General features: G+C 44.7%; 1 protein-coding gene across 1 annotated transcript in view; it reads right to left on the bottom strand.

Annotated features, from left to right (window-relative positions):
• Positions 1 to 17,327, bottom strand: part of LOC149318733 (cGMP-dependent protein kinase 1) — a 799,226-nt gene extending 781,899 nt beyond the window's left edge. Inside the window, exon 1 of the mRNA XM_089510365.1 lies at positions 17,059 to 17,327. Within this exon, the coding sequence (XP_089366491.1) occupies positions 17,059 to 17,327 (269 nt within the window). The remainder of the gene's footprint in view (positions 1 to 17,058) is intronic.
• Positions 17,328 to 19,917: the final 2,590 nt, after the last annotated feature.

Here is a 19,917-nt window from a genome sequence, read left to right as displayed (position 1 = left end):
ACAGCAAAGTAATAGTTTGCATTATCTCTAAGAAGGATGTATGTTGCCACAAGAGAGTTTCCAGACCAGAGCTTGTTGGCAAAACAGAAAAAGAAATAAATCTCCCCAGTGCCAACTCTTCCAGAAAAGGGGGTGCTTAGAGAGAATTTCAATGAGTCGTGTTCCTTATTTTTATGCCAAACTGCTTTTAAAAAATCCAAAAAACAATAATATTCGTTATGAAATGAATGCCTCTCTTTTTAAAACTGTTTAAAAAGACTACTGGCTGTCCTGAACAACAAAATGAGTTTTATATTTATTAAATAGATCAAATGAGTACAGAAATGATAATTTTATTACTGATTTCACGCTTCCCTACTGAAGGAAGTGGACAAGAAGTCATGTCAAACAAAATCAAAATTGCCATGCTTAAGAAAGACTGTACATCTCCACAAAGTGAATTTTTCACAGTACTGATGTTATCTTAATTTCAGTGGCTAGATGGTCATTTCATAACAAAAATTGTGTTTCATCATCAAAATTAGTTTCTGTTCCTGAAATCTAAAGTTTTCATTTGAGGTATACACATGCCAGAAATATAACCATATTCTTCAGTCAATTTGTCTCCAAATTTACTGCTTTTCAGTATTTGTTGTTGTGTGCCTTCAAGTCATTTCCAACTCATGGCAACCCTCTCATACGGTTTTCTTGGCAAGATTTGTGCAGGGGAGGTTTGTCATTGCCTTTCCCTGAGGCTGAGAGTATGTGACTTGTCCAAGGTCACCCAGTGGGTTTCATGATTGAGAGGGGAATCACACCCTGGTCCCCGGAGTCATAATCCAGCACTCAAACCACTGGGCCACACTAGCTCTTATACTCCATTTTAAAGTTGTTTGACAGCACTTCTAACATGCAGAGTGTGTTTCGATTACTAACTCATGCTAAATAAATAAATAAAGATAGAATTAGATGTTACTAGAGACATGGAGCTTTTCTCACTCTGTATTTGCTTTTTGTTACTTTCTCACAACATATAGTGTTAAAACAATGACGGATGCAAAATCATCATGCCCTGTGTTTCCTCCTCTCCTACCCTGGGTCAGCCCTACCATTAGGCTACCTGATGCAACAGGCTCAGCTGGCAGATGCTGGGAAGTAGCACTCCCTAGATTTTACCCTTTCTTTTTACCCTTTCTCAAAGGACACAGGCCTGTGGGCCAAATGCCCTGCCTTCCATGCCCTTGATGTGCCCCTAGCTGCACTGGGGTCCTGTCCAAAGGGTTAAGGCTTCCTTCCCAATCAGGCCAGGTTTTGTCTCAGGCAGCAAAATGGTTTATGCCCACTCTGCTTCTACCTTACACAATTGTCAAGGGTACATTGCTCGGTCAGATAGTAGCAGTCATTTTACCTTTTGCATAACTGTTCTCAACTGTTCTAGTTCACTTCATACCACCTTAAAAAGTACACGTATCCATATAAATAAGGGTTCATTGCCCCGGTGTGAGTCAAGCCAGTGTTCACACAGCAGGAAGGAGAATTTGTAGTTTTATTTAGCTGCAGCAAATAGGCATCAGGGGTCTCAGGACCCCAAAAACTGATACAAAGGAGGAAAACAGACACTCACGCATATGTACTTTTCTATGACAATCATATGGATAATCATATGATAATCATGTTGGTTTACCATTTTCTCCCAGTATGCCTTAGTACAACCTGAGAAAACTTGAAAAAAAACCCTTTCTCCCCACAAACTGATGAGAAGACAGTCGGGAACAACAGGCTTTAAAGACATCCATTCCAGACTATCCTGAGGTGAGACTTCACACTCCAAGGTATCTTGGGCTACAATTCTAAGATACAGCAAAGGCAGGGAATGTGTGGTTCTCTAGCATTGCTAAAATGAAATTCCCAGCGGTCCAAACTAGCATAGACATCGGAAACGAATGCTGGGCGTTGTAATTTCAAAACATTCAGAGGGTCTACACAATACCCACTCCTTTCATTTGACACAGTGGGATTTGTGTCAGTAAATACTACTAGTCTGTTAGTCTCATGGCATGGCAGCAATTGAAGCTTCCTCTATTTCTTCTTCATCTTTCTCATTTAACAATTGCTGGAAAACAATGTTGAACTATGTTGGCTCTTCCACAACTTTTTATGATTTAAAATAGAGATGGGAATGAAATTCACAATAACTTAGGTTTTTTAAATATATATATAAAACAAATGTATCCAATTTTTGGTGTGCAAGTCTAACAGAAGTATGTGTAGAATTTATTTTTGTTGTCCATCTCTGTGGAGAAGATTCTTTTTTTTCTCCTGTTCAAATATGTGTATATAATTATGCATATATAAATACACTTCAGTCAATGCGGATTATGTGTGCCAAATGTATTTATTAAAATGTATGTACATGCATCACAAAAAAGACATACAAAATATGCACAAATATCTATATCAACCTCCAATATACACATAGAAAGTGTCTTGCACCTGGATATCAAACAATTACTGGAAGAAAATCTAGGTGGAATTCAGAGAACCAGAAACGAAATGGAGAGAAAATTTTTAACATCTCTCTGTCTCCCTTTAAAAGGTATCCTGTTGCAGGACAGTGATGGACAGACCTCCAGAATACCTCTGGAATATTGTAGAACAGGGGCCTTGTAAGGGTGAGGCACACAGGAAAATTGCTCCAGACCTTATCCATGGAGGCAGACACATCAACATTGATGTTACTGAACTGTGTCACCTCATTTCTTTTCGGGTTTTAGAAGCCCCATTCTCACAGCAATCGACTCAGTAAAAAAAAAGAAAAGAAATGCCATGCTCCAAGCCCCAATATGACATGTCTTCAGAATTATATGACTGGGGCTGCTGCTGCTATCATGCTCTCTTCCTGAGTCCCCTTTAATCCCATCTCCCTGCCTTATGCCCTACCCAGCATGTATTTTGGTATTTTTCTTTTTAATTTTCCCTCTTTTAACTCAAGCAACTCTGGAGCTCTGCTACAGTAATGTAAATAAAAAGCAGAAAAGAAAAGAGGAGGGGGAAGCATAAAGGCCATCAGGCTGCTTGGGAAGAGCAAGGGGCAGTGGGGACAGTGGGACAGGAGGTTAAACTGACACCATGTGAATGCCAGTAATGTGACTGCCCCAGGAGCAACATCTCACACCTGGGAACTTGCACTGCTGAGAGCTCATTGAAGGGTTTCCCCCATCAATGAAAAGGGATGCCCTACTCATGGTTGGGGGACTCACCTGCTACGGGTCAGAGGTGGCATCATGTGATGTATCACAAAAGCCACATTTGTCTGGATATAATCACGATTTAAAAGCCATGGGTAGTAATCTCCTTAGACTCCACTAACTTAAGTTCTATAAACCTAATGGAGTCCACCAAAAAAGAAAGGAAGGAAGGAAGGAGTTGTTGTTCTTTTGTTAGCAGTGTCCTTTTGTTATGAAATCGTGAACTAGATGGTTGCAGTTATAGGCAGTGTCATTATTAGCCACTCTGCCTAAACCACTGCCAAATATCTTTGATTCTTCCATTTATATCCCTCCTTTTTTCATCCAAGGAAGCTACAGCCCCTTATACTAAATTTCTCTTCCTGCACATCCTCCAGCTGTCCCAATTTGGCAGAGATAGTCCCAATCAATCCTTTGTCATCCTGCTCTTTCAGCTTCTTTTAAAAGGTCCCAGTTTCTACTTGGATGGGAGACTACCAATGGATGCTGTAGGCCAGCGATGGTGAACCTTTTAGAGGCCGAGTGCCCAAACTGCAACCCAGACCCCACTTATTTATTGCAAAGTGCCATGTTCCTCTGGCTTTCTAGTAAGAAACTCTGGCAAACTCTGTGCTAGAATGACAGCATGTGTGCCCACACAGAGGGCTCTGAGTGCCACCTCTGGCACGCGTGCCATAGGTTCGCCATCACTGCTGTAGGCTATATCTGAGTGGAAGGAACTGGCAAAACCACCCCTGAGTATTCCTTGCCTTAGAAAACCCTGTGAAATTCATGGAGTCATCACACGTCAACAGGCAACCTGAAGGCACACACACACACACACACACACACACACCATTTTTTCAACTTCTTTTAAAATGTCCAGTTTCTCTTTCTTTCATCCACTTTCCCCCTTTGTCCTCAGCTTATATCAATTGCTGCAAACTGAGTGCAAAGTGCAAGTGCAGTGGAAAGTGGAGAGGAGAAGACAAACGACTTGCCTTTCCCTGTAGAATGAGGCAAAAGCAAGCAACTGCAGCCTTTCCCAACTTGCATGTTCTTCCTCATTAATACATTTTAATAAATTTTGCCATCTTGATTGTTTGGCCACATATGTCCCACTTTTCATCTGTGAAATTTTGGAGGATATCGACCTATTTATTTATTTATTTATGACAACAACCCTGTGAGGGAGGTTTGCCTAAGAATCATTGACTAACCCCAAGTCATTCCATGAGCTTCATGGTGGGGCCTAGAACCTTCATACCAATGCTCTAACAATGCAGACATCAAATAAACATTGTCCAGTGGGCCTTTCAGTATGCTTTGTAAACCCTGTGTGGAACTCTTTTCTGGAATTTTGTTTTGTTTTCTGAGCCCTAAATATTCTTTCCCAAACTAATGGAAAATCTTCCTGGGTGGAAGAGCAGAGTGTGCCTGCACTTTTAATTAAGAAAAAAAGAAGTGTGTTTCAGCTATCAATAGTTTAGGAAACAAACAGACAAAAGATAACTTGGGAATTTTTTTCAGAACAAGGAAAGATTTGGAGATTACTCTTTTCTAATTTAAAAAAGAAATGGCCATTGGGGACTACATGAAATGATACATAAGGTAAACAATGCCTTGATAAAAATAATTACATTTGTATTTGTTCTGAAAAAGTAAGGAACCTCCAGTAAAGTGATGTGAACACAAGTCCACATGCATCCTCATTGCAGCCACAGCACATATTTGATCCTTGGAATTTCATGCCATGTCATGTGATAATGCTCAACTGTGTGACATATTAAAAAGAACTAATCCAAAGTATGCAACAGAAATATACCATTGTGACTGCCATAAATATTTTTCATATTTTATTTGGATGTCTAACATAATTTTGTACGTTATTTTAAACGACACAGAGAACTCAAAGCTACATAGGATTTCTTATACAATACTCCGAAACTTTGATTCTGAAACTCATAGCCAAAAGATAAAGATCTTTTCAACTGGTTATTTAAAAGAATCTTGCAATAACTAAAACAACTGAAAAACAGTGAACATAGGCTGCTCATGTGTGCTTTGGTTCACAGAGCTTTTTGCTGGGCTATTTTTGCCATTACATTTCTACACCTCTTTGTAGTTCTTTTGAGAGACCTGTAATAGAGAATATCTAGAAAAGCTACAAGTGTTTTAGAGAATTATAAAGTGTCCGAAGCAATAATAGATAAAGCATTTCATTAAAAAATACGAACATTCGTTTTATATTGTTTAATAAATTGTTCCATTTGCTAAAAGCCTCTAAAACTGTTATTATCTAATGAGGTAGCATATTAACATGCTTATTATTTTTAATACAATAATATCTGACTCCATTTTTATCACAACATTCCTTCAAGGTTTTCCTCACTTCATTAATCTTCACAATAGACCTATGTGTAGGGTTGCCATAAGTCAGGACCTCCAAACCGGGACAAATGTAGGACAACATTTTCAAGTGGAGGACACAGTTGTAATAAATGGAGGACACGCAAAAAAAATTGATGCTTTTTTTAAAATGTTAATATAAATGCATGTTTCTTAGCCATGATCAAAGTGGAGGACATTTTGAAATTTGACCGAAGAGGACATATCTGGAAAAGGAGGAGGATGCCTGGTCACCTTGTCTCTGGTCCAAAATACACTGCAGAAATAAAACATAGCTGGACTGAAATGCCCAGAGTTCCTCACCAAAGCTGCATCCACACTGAGGAAAGAATCCAGTTCGAGAGTGACTTAACTGTCCTGGGTTAGTGCTGGGGAATGCTGGGAATTGTAGTACACTGTGGCCCCAGAGCTATCTCTGACAGGGAGTCACATAACCCTCCAAAAGTAGTTGAACTGCAGTGCCCAGAATTCCTCACCAGGTGCATCCACACTGAGGAAATGGTCCAGTTTGAGATTGCTCAGTGCTGGGGAATCCTGGGAATTGTAGTCTATTGTGGCCTCAGAGCCTGTGACAGAGAAGTCTTAATGTCTCCCAAACACTAGCATTCCTAGGATTCCCTAGCATTGAGTTAAAGCAGTCTCAAAGTGGGTTATTAGTCCTGCAGTGTGTGAGAGAGATAGAAAGGCTGGGGACTGGATTCATTTGGAGGATCTCTGTGTCCAAAACACACTGCTTGGACTGCCAGGGCTCAGTGCTACGGAATCCTGGGAATTGTACTTTATTGTGGCACCAGAGCTCTCTGACAGAGAAGGCCAAATGCCTCACAGACACCAGAATTCCAGAGCATTGAGCCCTGGCAGTCAAAGTTAGAAAAAATACACAGGGGCAAAATCAATATTAAAAATGGCCACGCACCTCCTCCTCCTCCTCCGCTTCCTCATCATCCTCGCCTCGCCAAAGGAAATGGCCCTCTCCCCTCTGCTGCCTTGCTGGGACCAGTCCATGTGGGGACCAAACAGAGGAGGAGCTCCTCTTCCTGAGTCTGGCAACAATTGTTGCCTACAAGCCTCAAAGATAATTCCCCAAACGTTTGGCCAAAATTCACCAAATCCCCCCCATATCTCACCAAATATTCAGTCAAAAATCCCTGAAAAGTCCCTGTAAGGTTAATATGGCAATAAAACGTAGCCCTAATTGATTGGAACTTATTTCAACTCTCAAAATTACCATTAAAACCAACCACCAAAATCACACCAAAGGCTCTGAAAAGTACCCATTTTGGTGTGAAAGTCACCAGATTGGCAAAACCAGGACAAACCTGAGTCAAGGAGGAAACCGTGCAGTGATGCCCCCTAGTGGTGAAAAACCGAGAATGTCCTGCCGGCAGGAGGGTTATGGCAACCCTACCTATGTGGCAAGTTAGGCTAAGAGCATGTGGCCAAAGTTCAGCCAGTGAAACTCAAGGCTAAACATGGATTTGAACTTAATCTATCATACTAACCCACCACAACATACAGGCTTCCTTATACCCTCCAACATTTCATAGTGTTGCCTGTGTTCCCCCTGGCATAGTGTCATTCTGTTCAGATAATGCAGGCGAAAACCCCAGCACCAGGATCAGGCCAGATTCTGGCAGACCAGCTGTGGATCTGGGTGATTTGGTCCAATCCTGGGGTAAATGGGGTTTAATGTGGGTCAGATTGCCCCACCGTAACAAAGAAAAACAAATTGTATAGCATCAGTAAAAAAAAAAAAAAAATGAAGAAAAAAACCACAGTCTTAAAAATATGGGCTGGCATTCTGTATTCAAATTACAGATATTTAACTTAAGAGTTACATATCTGAGAAACTCTGTTTCTGCTCTATATTCAATAGTACTTTGTAGTCATGATTATGACACTATTGCTATGATTGTAAGTGCCACTTATTTATTTAATTGCACTCATATCCTGCCCTTCTCCCAAAATGGGATCCAAGGCAGTTTGACACCCACGCTTGACACCCACTTTAATTCCCAGCTGCCACATGAAAAGATGGAAGTCTATTCATTGGCCAGTCAGGGTGCTAGGAGGATGACATTTGCAGCCCCCTCCTACCAGGTTGTGGCAATCATAAACCGAACCCCTGTTGAAATTCCTTGGCACAGCCTCATTTCCTGAAAGGAGAAAGCTGAAACATAACACTCATTAGCTTCTGATAAGACCTCCATTGCTCAGTGCAGCTGCTGGCTGTTAAGGTGTGCTGGGCAGGGGCAGAGATGCTATAAAGGGGCTGTCTGCATAGGCCAAAAGGCTTGTGTCCCCCTTGGCCTCACATTGTTCTGTTTAGACAATGCAGGCTAATATCTCCAGGCCAGGCAGACTGGACATCAATCTGGTGGTCCAGGTCTGATGCAGGCTCAAAGGGGCTTTAATGTGGGTCAAAGTGACCCACTGTTTACCACAGAGATTCTCAGTCACCTCTACTGTGAAGCCCCCTGTTGTAGTGTCTACCGTGGAAAGGTTTCCACATCAGATGCTGTGACAGGGGTCTTCTCAGCGGAGGAAGGTAAGGGGTGCACAGGCAACAGCAGGTACAAGGCATGGCCGCGGGCTGACCTGGGTAATGACTTGGGTCAGGATAGCACATATATACAATATTGCTATATCAATGGCAGAGTAGCTGTGACTCTACAGATGTTGCTGGATGCTCCCACGAGCCCCAGCCAGTATGTGCAATTATCTGGGATGGTGGTTATTATAGTCAGACAACATTTGGAGGACCACATGTTCTCCACCCCTGGGCTGCATGAACCATTATTCCTAGTATGGAGGGAATATCTCTGGCAGTGGTTCCCAATCTCCGAGTGCCACATGTTGTTGAATTACATCTCCCAGAATCCTGGCTTCTAGCATCTGAAATTCATCACTGTATCAGGGTTGGGAACCACTGCTCTTTGGTCTTGCAGCAAGGAAAACATCTTTTTGTTTGTTTCTGAAACAAATGGCTTTAAAGAGTCCACTATAATAGCAGATTTTAATTTCTCTCCCCAGCTGTCACATGCCCCAAATGTCAGATCAGCTCCTATTATTGGAGTCAGGCTCTTCTGTATAGTTTTCAAGCAATCTGTCCAGTCTTTACTATGCATTGCCAGAAGGCCTCCAAATTATCCAGCAGTGCATTTGGGATCTTGAGGGATGGAAAGAGAGAGGGTACTATTTCAATAATTTAGTCACATACATATAAAATGCAATCAACTTTCCATATCGATTTGATCTCCCCACATTTGGGGGTGCCTGTGGAGATAGTCAAAGAAGCCTTATCATATTCTGTGCTGACACATAAAATCAGGCAATTCAACATAAAGGTTTTAATTATTTTGTATATTTGTTTTATTTCAGAGAAAAACACAATTATATATAATGTTTATATACTGCATTTCATTTACTCAAAATGCTTCATCAGACATCATCTCAGGTATCAAAGAAAATTTGGCTCAACCAAGGTTGTGGTTATTACAACAATTTTGCAGGAAGAACTAAAATATTCTTCCTGAATATGCAGGCGCAATAGGTATTTGTGGTGTTTGCATTCCAGATTTTAATTGGAAACGGAATATATATATTTGTTTTCTCACTGATGAGAGAGTTCCAGGTGGCACATCTTCAGTAAGATCAGTTTTAGAAAGAATACTTTCGTTTTAACAGCTGTCATTTCCTCACTGTAGGCTGTGTGTTCTAAGAGACACAGTACTGTTCTCCATCTAATACACAATACCATTTCCAGTTCTAAATCCATCTTAATTCTCTTCCCTCCACTATTCCTAAATTCATAACTGTTTATTAATGACAGTTATCATAATATCTTTTAGCAAAGAAACCCCCAGACAACCCTTTCAATCTGATTTTACACATGTATACTCATGTTTACTTGACAGAAATATACCCCATTCACTTTAACTGGACACGCAGCATAGACCTATATATGCTTAGATAGCTGTAAGGTCCTCTGTTTCCAGCAGGGATTACACTCCCAGGTAAATATGTTTAAGTGTTCAGTCTTACAAGAGAGTGTAATCTTTCATCTACTCTGAAGTAAGTGTTACTGAGTTCCAGGCAAGTGGTCATACAGCTGCCCTCTAAATCTCCTGTGTGCCTTTAGCCTTGCAAGCTAAAGTTTTGATTTCAAAAACTGAAACTTGCACAATTACAATGCAAGATATCAGGAAGTTATCTCACAGATAGAACTTTTGTTTTTAAAACTAAAATCAAACATTAGAGCCAAGCTTTGCTTTTGCACAATAAGAGTTGGGGGGGGGGGCGCCAGGGGAAAAAGAAAGCTCCATGCGAGATCATTATTAAAAGACATTCTGTTCCTTTAAATGTTCTAGTGCATCTCTCCCACCCTCAATTCCAACCATTACTATCTCCATATATTATCCTTGTCATAACTCCCTGCTACAGTGAGTCAGTGTGCTGAAAATAAACTTCATGGCTTCTATTCGAAAGCAGGAGTCCAAATGCTGAACATAAGGGTTTTTTTTAAAAAAAATTACCCTCTGTCCTAGTGTAAACCACAAAGGGGAGGAAGTTGGGATTTAAAAGTTGTGATGAATGCTGGAGGGAAAAAATGCCCTCAACATCTGATACAACAAATAAATCTGTCTCTGTGAAACAAGATGAGCTCTCCTCATCCCCCAAAGTTTCCCAGTTTGGAAAAAGAGTCCGGGGAGGCGTGGAAGCATGAAATCCCTTGCTTTGCACAATTTTTTCCCCAGTCATTTTTCCAGTGGCACATGGAACCCCTAACTTAAAATCCTATATTTATAAGACCGGTTTAATTTTAACCCAAGGCCTACAGTACTCTCTTTCAGGTGAATCTCTGGCCTCAAAAGCAGCACTTTCAAAATTCATAAAATAACCCCAGTCATTAAAGCATTAAAAAAAAGTATAGTGAAATGCAGCAAAGAGGCCACTGCACCCAGTTCTTAAAAGCCTCTAGTGAATTAGATGTATTAAAAGGACTGACAACCTGCCCCAGTCACCAACGTCACCTTCCAAACTCCAATGGTCTGGGGAGAAGAGGAAGACACCTTCACCAGAAATAACCTAAGGAACTACACCAAAACCCACCCACACACACATATTCAAGCCACAGTTGACACTGTGAGGAATCCAATTTTTAATCACAGCCTTTGGTCTTTTTGTATGTGTGTGGATGGGATGTGTCTGACACAGTTTTATATAGAGACCACTGGGTAATTTTGTCACTCATGTACCTTCTTTCTAACAGGAACAACCCTTCACTGTTCTTCATTTCAGCCAGCCTCTTCTCCCCAAACCCCAAACTGGCTCTCTTGCAACTTAAGTAGCTGAAACATAATAATCTTTTCAAGTGTTTTGATTCCTCTTTTCTGGGCAGTTTCTTGCAGAGTTTAAGTGAAAATAAGTATAAAGGGCCCAGAAGAAGTTTGTTATTCTCTTGAGCTAACTCACATTGCAAAAGACTGAAAAGGTGCTCCAATAAACTGGGCAGCAAGTGGTTGGGGTTTTTAAATAACCATTTTAAATTATGTTTATTTCAAGTCATGACTAATACTGGGGCATCCCTTAGAAGCATCATTAATCTCCTGTACAGGATGAAATGGTTCTTCTAAAATGGTGTTGCCAGTAATGTGTAGACAATCATGAAAATACACGCATAGTACAGATGCTTTTCTCAGAACTATTGGATTAATGTGCAAATAGATGAAAACTCGGTAGTCATCAAGTTTGCTTTTTAAATCAGTGAATATTGATATTAGTGGAAGTTATTTTTATTAGTTTTATAATTATTAATTATGTAGCAGGGTGGGAGGGCACTTTACAGAATACATGGAGACAGATCCTTCCCCTTCAAGAGATTACAATGTAAACACAAGTGACAGTAACAAACTAGTATTGTATCACAGTTGGAAGAAAAACTAACCACAAGGAGAGGTCAAAGCCATTTTGCAACTTGAGGCAGTGAAGAAGGTACAGGTTGAGTCTTCCTTATCCAAAATGCTTGGAACCAGAAGTGTTTTGGAGTTTGGAGGGTTTTTTTTTTAAATTGGAATACAGTTGGCCCTCTGTACCCATAGATTCAACCATCCACAGTGTGAGAATATATATATATATATAGATAGATAGATAGAGAGAGAGAGAGAGAGAGAGAGAGAATTCCAAAAAGCAATTCATATCAATCCAGGTTGATTTTACCTTTGTACAGTATATAACAGGCACCATTTTATTTTGCCATTGTATTTAATGAGACTTGCGCATCCATGGATTTTGGTATCCAAGGTGGCTCCTGGATCCAAACCCCAGAGGATATCAAGGGCCGACTTTGCATACATAATGAGATATCTTGGAGATGGGACCCAAGTCTAAACACAAAATTCATTTACGTTTCATATACACCTTATACACATAGTCTGGAAGTAATTTAAATAATTTTGTGCATGAAACAAAATTTGTGTACAGTGAACCAGCAGAAAGCCAAGGTTTCACTGTCTCAGCCACCCATGGAAAAAAAGTTTCAATTTTTGGAATATTTTGGAATTCTGGATAAGGGAAACTCAACCTGTAATGAATTGTTCTTTTTGTTTGTCTGAAAGCCAATTGGATGGTATCTGAATCTTTATGGAAGACAGACGTGACAGGACAACGTCTTCCACTAATTTGGTGTGTGTGTGTGTGTGTGTGTGTGTGTGTGTGTGTGTGTGTGTGTTCAGACCTTGCTTCTCCAACACCATACTGCCCTCTCCCAACAACTGCTGCCTGAAGTGACCTTTTCACTCTGGCCTAAGGGAGGAGGAGGACCCTTGTTCCTTGGTAAACAAGGCCTCTCCTGACTGAGCAAATAAAAGTCTTCTTCCCAACTCTACCACATACAATTCTCAACCATCAAAGATTATCCAGCACAGAGGAGGAGGAGGAGGAGGAGGAGGAGGAATTGTATTGTAATCCACTGGTATTGTAATCCACCAAAGTACAGGCCAAAATCATTCTGCCAGGTTTTAAAGTTCTCACAACACTCCTTGGCTTAAATCCAATCGCTAGCCCCTTGAATCCATGGGAGCTTGGCAAGTCACTAACTTAGGTAAGTTCCAGTGATTCAATGATTACAACTCTGGGGACCATGAGTCCATTCCCAACTGGGGTGACCTTGGGCAAGTCACACTCTCTCAGCCTCAGAGGATGGCCACGGCAAACTCCCTCTGAAGAAACTTGCCAAGAAAACCCCATGAGAGGGTTGCCATAATTGCAGGGTGAACAGAGGTACGCCTTTCTCAGGATGTGTCCTACATTTCAACCTTTTGTCCAAGAGGAATTCCAAAATGCTTTCCATTCGGAGCATCACTAAGAAGCATGAATTGACATTTCTGTGAGTGTTTTTAGGTTTTGTTTTGTAACGTCCTGCATTTTTCTTGAATGCAGTGCAAAATGGGCAATCTGGTCACCCAGCGTAAAGCAGAAACGACTTGAAGGCACATGGCAGTAACATATTCTAACTGGAACTAGCAATTGGCCTTTGGATTTATTTTGTGAGGCAGGCCACTTTGAAAACAGGGCAGAAGGAAACTTGAAGGCAGCTCTGGCTCTCAGGAGGGAGAATTGTTGTGTTTCTCTCCTCAGCTGCCTTCTTGCTCAGGCCTTGAGGCCTTGGCCACCAGTCCACTGCCCTCTCATTGCCATGGCAACCCCAGATCAACATTTTGCCAGCAGGACATCCCTGCACAAAAACATACACACACAGTCTTCTTGGGTGCCCCTTAAGGGACGCAATGGCAAAGCAGACAAGAGTCCAGAAACTCCTCAAATACAGAGATGCAGGCACAAAAAACCCCCAACCAGCAACCCTCTTTTCCCACCAAAACTTTCCCCAGACTTTTCCCTCATCAAGGACATCCACAATGCAGGAATAATCCAGTTTTAAACCATCATGGCTCAATATTATGGGATTCTGAGAATAGTACAGAGCTGGTTTGACCCTGCTTTAAGTGCCATGGCTCACTGTTATGGGGTTCTGGGAATAGTAGTTTGTTGTGGCACCAGAGCCAACTTGACCCCACTATAACTGCCATGGCTCAATGGGATGAAAGTCTGGGAACTGTAGTGTGTTGTGGCACTAGGGGCAGTTTGACCCTGCTGTGACCACCATGGCTCAACGTAATGGGATTTATGGAACTGTACTTTGCTGTGTTTCTTAATCTGCAAAGTCCTGGTGCCACAACAAACAAAACTACCACAGCGGGAGGCTGCATCCATACTGCAGAAATAATCCAGTTTGACACAACTTGAACTGCCATGGCTCAATGGAATGGGCTAAATGTCTCATGAAACTACAGTTCCCAGAATCCCCTAGTACTGAGCCAGGGCAGTTAAAGCAGTCTGGAACTGAATGATTTGTGCACTGTGTTTGGGACCTTTGGTTGCCATGATTCTGGGAATGGTAGTCTGCACCAGAGCTTTGCAGGCTAACAAACACTGCAAACCGCCATTCCCAGAATGCCCTAGCATTGAGCCATGGCAATCAAAGGGCTCCAAAACACACTGCAGAAAGCATCCAGTCTGAGACTGCTTTAACTGCCCTGGCTCAATGCTTCTGGGAACTCTAGTTTCATGAGACATTTAGCCTTCTCTATCAGAGAACTCTGGGGTCACAATAAACTGCAATCCCCAGGATTCCCTAGCATTGAGCCAGAGCAATTGAAGCGGTCTCAAAAACTGGATGATTTTTTTGGACCAAAGTGGTGGCCAACCAGATTATTCCTGCAGTGTGGATATACAGTCTCTGCCATCTCACCCAGCTTTGGTGTGTGTTGCCCCTGTTGTTGCCCAAGCCCACCACCATCCTTGCCCCCCTCTCCTTCCCAGGGGAGCCCATCATCCCCAGGAGGAGGAGGAGAAACAGATGCCAGTGGGAAGAGGAGGAGGAGGGAAGGGCGGCGGTGGAAGCAAGGAGGGCCGCTTTAATGGGATGATATTCAATCTCCTGCGCCATGCATTTGGAGCTGGGCGCTTCCATCCTTGGCTTAAAAGCTCCTAATGCTCTCTGCACTTCCTCCCACTAATGTCCGCCGGGGGTTTAATGCTGAGGCCGATCGATGGGCCTTCTCTGGTGTCCGGGACTTTTTCATTATTTATTTCTCTTTCCTTTCCTTTTTTATGTTTGGGGTTTGCAAAAAACAAAAAAAGAAAGCAGCAGTAGCAGCCAGACTGGAAAGGAAGGAGGCAATCTGCCCAAGATGGGAGGTCGTTTGGCAGAGCAGCCTTGGCTGGGAAAGGGAGGCTATGCATGGACTGCAACTCCCATCATCCCCACCCTGCCAGCCCCTCAAAGTAACTTTTTGGGAACTTTTCATTGCCTCTCCCCTCCTTGGATGTTTTCTCCTCCCTTTCCCAGGGGGGAAAAATCATCCAAATTTCACCTAAACATCAGTTATAAACTGCTGTTGGATAGTGGAATAGGTTGCTAGACACACTGCAGGAATAATCCAGTTTGAGACCGCTTTAACTGCCCTGGTTCTGGGCTAGGGAATCCTGGGAATTGTAGTTTATTGTGGTCACAAAGCTACAATTCCTAAAAGTCCCTAGCCCTGAGCCAAGGAAGTTAAAGTGGTCTCAAACTGGATTGTTTCTGCAGTGTGTTTTAGACCTCAGAGTCTTGGGTGACAGAGGTCCTCCTTTTTTCCAGGACATGTCCTCCACTTCAACTTTCTGTCCAGGAGGAGGTCCCAAATGGCCTCCATGTTGAGCATGACTAAGAGGCATGTTTTGACATTGATATGAATGTTTTTAGCTTGTATATGTTGCAGCGTATCTACATTTGTTTTTCTCTTGAAATGTCCTACATTTTACAGTGCCTTGTCCTCCTTTATGGTTAGGACATTTGAGTGGAGTCCCCTTCTTTGGAGGTCTTTAAACAGGGGCTGGGTGGCCATCTGTCAAAAGTGTCTTCCTACATGGCACAAAGGGGTTGGATTGGAGGACCCTTACTGTTCTTCATGACAGTAGTTCCCAAACTTTGGAGCCTTTGAGGGTTTTTTGTTTGTGGACTTCAGGTCCCAGAAATCCCTGCCACTTTGGTCAGTGGCTAGGAATTCTGGGAACTGAAGTCCAAAAAAACAAAATGTAGAGGACCAAAGCTTGGGAAGATGATTCTCACTGCCCTTTTTCCTCCCCTAGTTGTGGGAGCAGCAAGGTGTCCTCACTTGAAGGCACCGCAAAATGTAGGACATGAGAGGAAAAATGGAGGACACGACCAAAGAAAGAGCTAGCAACACCCCTAACAAAGATAAACCCCGTGCTTCTTAGTCATGCTCAAAATGGAAGACGTTTTAGAACACCCCCCTGGAGAGAGGGCTCAAATGGAGGGCGCGTCCGGGAAAAGGAGGACGCGCCTGTTCAACCTCAGCCCATGCTGAGGGCAAGAGGAGGAAGGGCAAGCCGCTTCAAAGCTCTGTACTGCGCATGCTCACCCAAAATAGAAGAGGGGGGCGGACAACCCCAAAGGGCCAAAGGATGAGGAGCAAAGAGAGCGAGGTTCAAAGAGGGAGCCCTGCTGCTGGCCAACCTCTTTTTGTCTCCCTTCCCTCCAGTTTCTGGAGAGGATGAGTTTGCAAAGGGAAAGGGCCGGAAAAGGGCTGAGAGAGGAGGGGAAGAGGGGCAGGCAGGCAGTGTGTGTCTGTGAGTGTTGTGTGTCTCTCTGTAGGGAGGGCTCCTGCTTCAGCCCCAAAACAGCTCCAGAACTAGGGACTTGGCCAGGGAAGGAGGAGGACTTTGGTGCGGGTCTTTTAACTTTTGGGGGAGGCCAGGGCGGGAGAGCATTGGGAGGGTCCTCCCCCCTGGCCTCCTTGGCGGGCTTTCACCTTCAGAGGGAGAGGAAGGAGAAGGAGACCCCCCCCCCCAACTCCTCCCCACAGTTTCCCACCCTTTGAGGCTGAAGAGGTCCCAGGGAGACTTCTGGAGGGGGCTGAGGAGAAGGAGCTCCCACAGAGGCTCCTTCAGGGGGAGGCTTGGGGAGGGGGGGGTTAGAGGTCCCACAGAGAGTCCTTCAGAGACTTCTTGAGGGGGGCGAAGGGGTCCCACCGAGGCTTCTCCAGGGGGGCTGCGGAGTAGGAGCGCCCACAGAGACTCCTTCCTTCGGCGAGGGTAATAGGAGAGTCTCCTTGAGGTGCCACAGATTCCCTGGGGGGGGGGGGGGCTGGGGGTCCATAGAGACATTTTGAGGGGGTCTAGGAGGTCTCCTAGAGACACTTTGAGGGGAGCTAAGAGGTCCCATAGATTCTCCTTCTTCAGGGGGTTGAGGAGGAGGAGGTCCTGGAGGGAGGCCCACAGAGATCCCGCAGAGACCCTTGGAGGCCTAGGAGGAGGGGGCCCCCTCACCCCCCACCCACTTCTCCCAGGAGCCAACCCCCCTGCCTGCCTGCCTACCTACCTCTCGGACTTGTTGAACTTTCGGAAGGCCTGTCGGAGGTCGTGGAAGGAGCGGTAGGTCTGGGGCTCGGCGGAGATGCCCTGGGCGCGGGTGGTGCGGGGGGCCCCGATGCGGGAGGTGGGCGCGGGCAGGACGGACTGGCACTTGTGCAGCTTGCGCTTCAGCTCCTGGATCTCCTCGTCCTTCTCCGAGAGGCGCTGCTCCAGCTCCTTCAGCCGCTCATCCTTCAGCAGCAAGAGCTTGGCCAAGTCCCCTTCCAGGTCGCTCATGGTGGAGGAGGAGGAGGAGGGGAGGGAAAGAGGGGGCAGGGGTGAAAAGGGAGAAGGAACCCCCTCCTTCGGCCCCCCCCAAAAGAAAGCCACCCTCCCTCCTTTTTCCCTCCGAGCTTCAACTTTGCCAAAGAGGAGGAAGAGCAGAAGCAGCAGCAGCGACTGCGACCGAGGAGGAGTGAATGGAGCCTCTCCTAAGAAAGACGGGAGCGAGAAAGGAAAGGGAAAGGAGGAGAGAGAGGGGGGGGAAAGTAAGTCCGAAGCTGTCACTAATGGGAGGAGGAGGAGGAGGAGGAGAGCGGCTTTCTTCGATCCACTTACTGCTGAATGGGCTGTAAATGGAGGCAGGAGGAGGATGAGAGAAAGGCTGAGATCACTGGAGAGAGAGGGCTGAGTGCTAATCTGGAGCCTCTCCCGGGACTTGGTGATTATCTTTCATTGAGAAAGCAATTAGAGCTGCCCTCCTCCTGCTCCGGCAGGCAGCCGCCGCCCTTGATATACCTACTTCCCGACCTCCCTCCCGGATCCACTCTTTGGGGGCAGAGGAGAAGGAGGAGGTTGGTAGAAAGGGGCATCAGCAGAACAGCTGGCTCTCCTCCCTCCCCCCCCCCCCATCCTGACCCATCCTGGGCTCACCATTCAGAAAAGAGAAGGCGGGTGGAAAGAGGCATCAGGATAAAAGCAGTGTCCCATGTACTCCCATCACCAGCCCTCCTGACCCATCAAACTCCTGAGCCCCACTATTCAGGAATCATAGAATGGTAGAGTTGGAAGAGACCGCAAGGGCCATCCAGTCCAACCCCAATCTGCCATGCAGGAACTCTCCGTCAAAGCATCCCCAACAGATGGTCGTCCAGTCTGTTTAAAGACCTCCAGGGAAGGAGACTCCACTCCGAGGAAGGAGTTTGTTCCACTGTCGAACAGCCCTTACTGTCAGGAAGTTCCAATGTTGAGGTGGAAAGAGGAGAAGGTTGGTGGAAGGAAGCATCAAGATAACAGCTGGTTCTCTCCCCCCCCCCATTTACTCCCACCACCACCCCTCCTGACCCATTAAACTCTTGAGCCCCCCCCTGCACCTTTCCACCCCCACTAACTCCCACCACCCTCCTGGCCCATCAAACTCCTGGGCACCACAATTCAGAGGAGAGGAGGTTGGTGGAAAGAGGCATCAGGATGACAGCTGGTTCTCCTTCCCCCCACCACTTACTCCCCACCCCTCCTGACCCATCAAACTCTTGAGCACCACCACCACCACCTTCCCACCACCACTGACTCCCACCACCTTCCTGGCCCATCAAACTCCTGAGCCCCACTATTCAGGAGAGAGGAGGCTGGTGGAAAGAGACATCAGGATAACAGCTGGGTCTGCCCCACTCCACTCCCACCACCACTACTTATCCTGACCCATCCTGAGTTCAGGGGAGAGGAGGAGGCTGGTGGAAAGAGGCATCAGGATAAAAGCAGTTCTCCCTTTCCCCTCAGTGCCCCCACTTTCTCCCATCACCACCCCTCCTGACCCATCAAACTCCTGAGACCCACTATTCAGGAGAGAAGAGGAGGTTGGTAGAAAGAGGCATCAAGATACAGCTGGTCCCCCCCCCCATTAGTCCCACCACCACCACCACCCTTCCTGGCCTATCAAACTCCTGAGCCCCACTATTCAGGAGACCGAAGGAGGTTGGTGAAAGAAACCTGGGGATAAAAGTTGGTCCTTCTTCTCCCCACTCCACTCCACTCCCACTAGCCCCATCCTGACCCATCAAACACCTGAGCTGTTTCTTCACTACAACACACAAGAAGAGAGAGAGTGTACTTCTCTGTAGCATGGGCCCATGGTATCCTCTGGGGTTGGTTCCAGGACTCTCCCTGGATATCAAAATCCATGGATGCTCAAGTCCCAATAAATACAGTGACATAGTGGAATCGTGTCCCTTATATAAAATAGCAAAATCAAGGTTTCTTTTTTTGAAATTTATATACTTTAGGAATATTTTCAAACCATGGATGGTTGAATCTGTGGATACGGAAGGCCAACTGTATTTAGTGATTCCTACAACAGAAGTGGGGGGAGGGATATAAACAAAACCTAAAGCCCCCCAAAGTTCTACTCCAACGACTGTTTCAGAAATAGCAAGCATAATTACCACCTGGTCCTTAAAAGGTGACACTCAGCTGTCTTGAAACCAGAGCCTCAGATTTTGGGTTTGCTATTTAAAAAAAATGTCCTTCCAAACAAAATATTGATTGTTTTGGTTTTTGTGTAATACACAACCTGCACACAAAATCAATCTGCCTCCTTCAGGATGATACTTATCCTTGATGGGAGTATTTCAAGGGCTCCCAACATTTGGCATGTGCATACTCTTAATATTCCTTTCAACAGTCCTGCAAAAAGAGCTGGTATTAAGGCCTAGGTAACAAGTGTGTTGGGGGAGTCATGCCGACCTCCAGATGTTGCTGTGACTTCCATCAGCCAGCATAGCCAAGAGAGAAAGGATGCTGGGCATAGCAATGCAGCAACATCTGTAAGGCCACACAATTCCCAGCCTTGGCTGACATGTTGCTGTGAGGAACTGAGGCGCCAATGGCT

The sequence above is a fragment of the Sceloporus occidentalis genome, unplaced genomic scaffold, assembly GCF_023333645.1.
Source record: "Sceloporus occidentalis isolate IW3139 unplaced genomic scaffold, rSceOcc1.0.p SCAF_2, whole genome shotgun sequence".
NCBI classification, from domain to species: Eukaryota; Metazoa; Chordata; class Lepidosauria; order Squamata; family Phrynosomatidae; genus Sceloporus; species Sceloporus occidentalis.
Note: the sequence above shows the minus strand (reverse complement) of the source record. Positions and strands in the feature narration are given on the sequence as shown.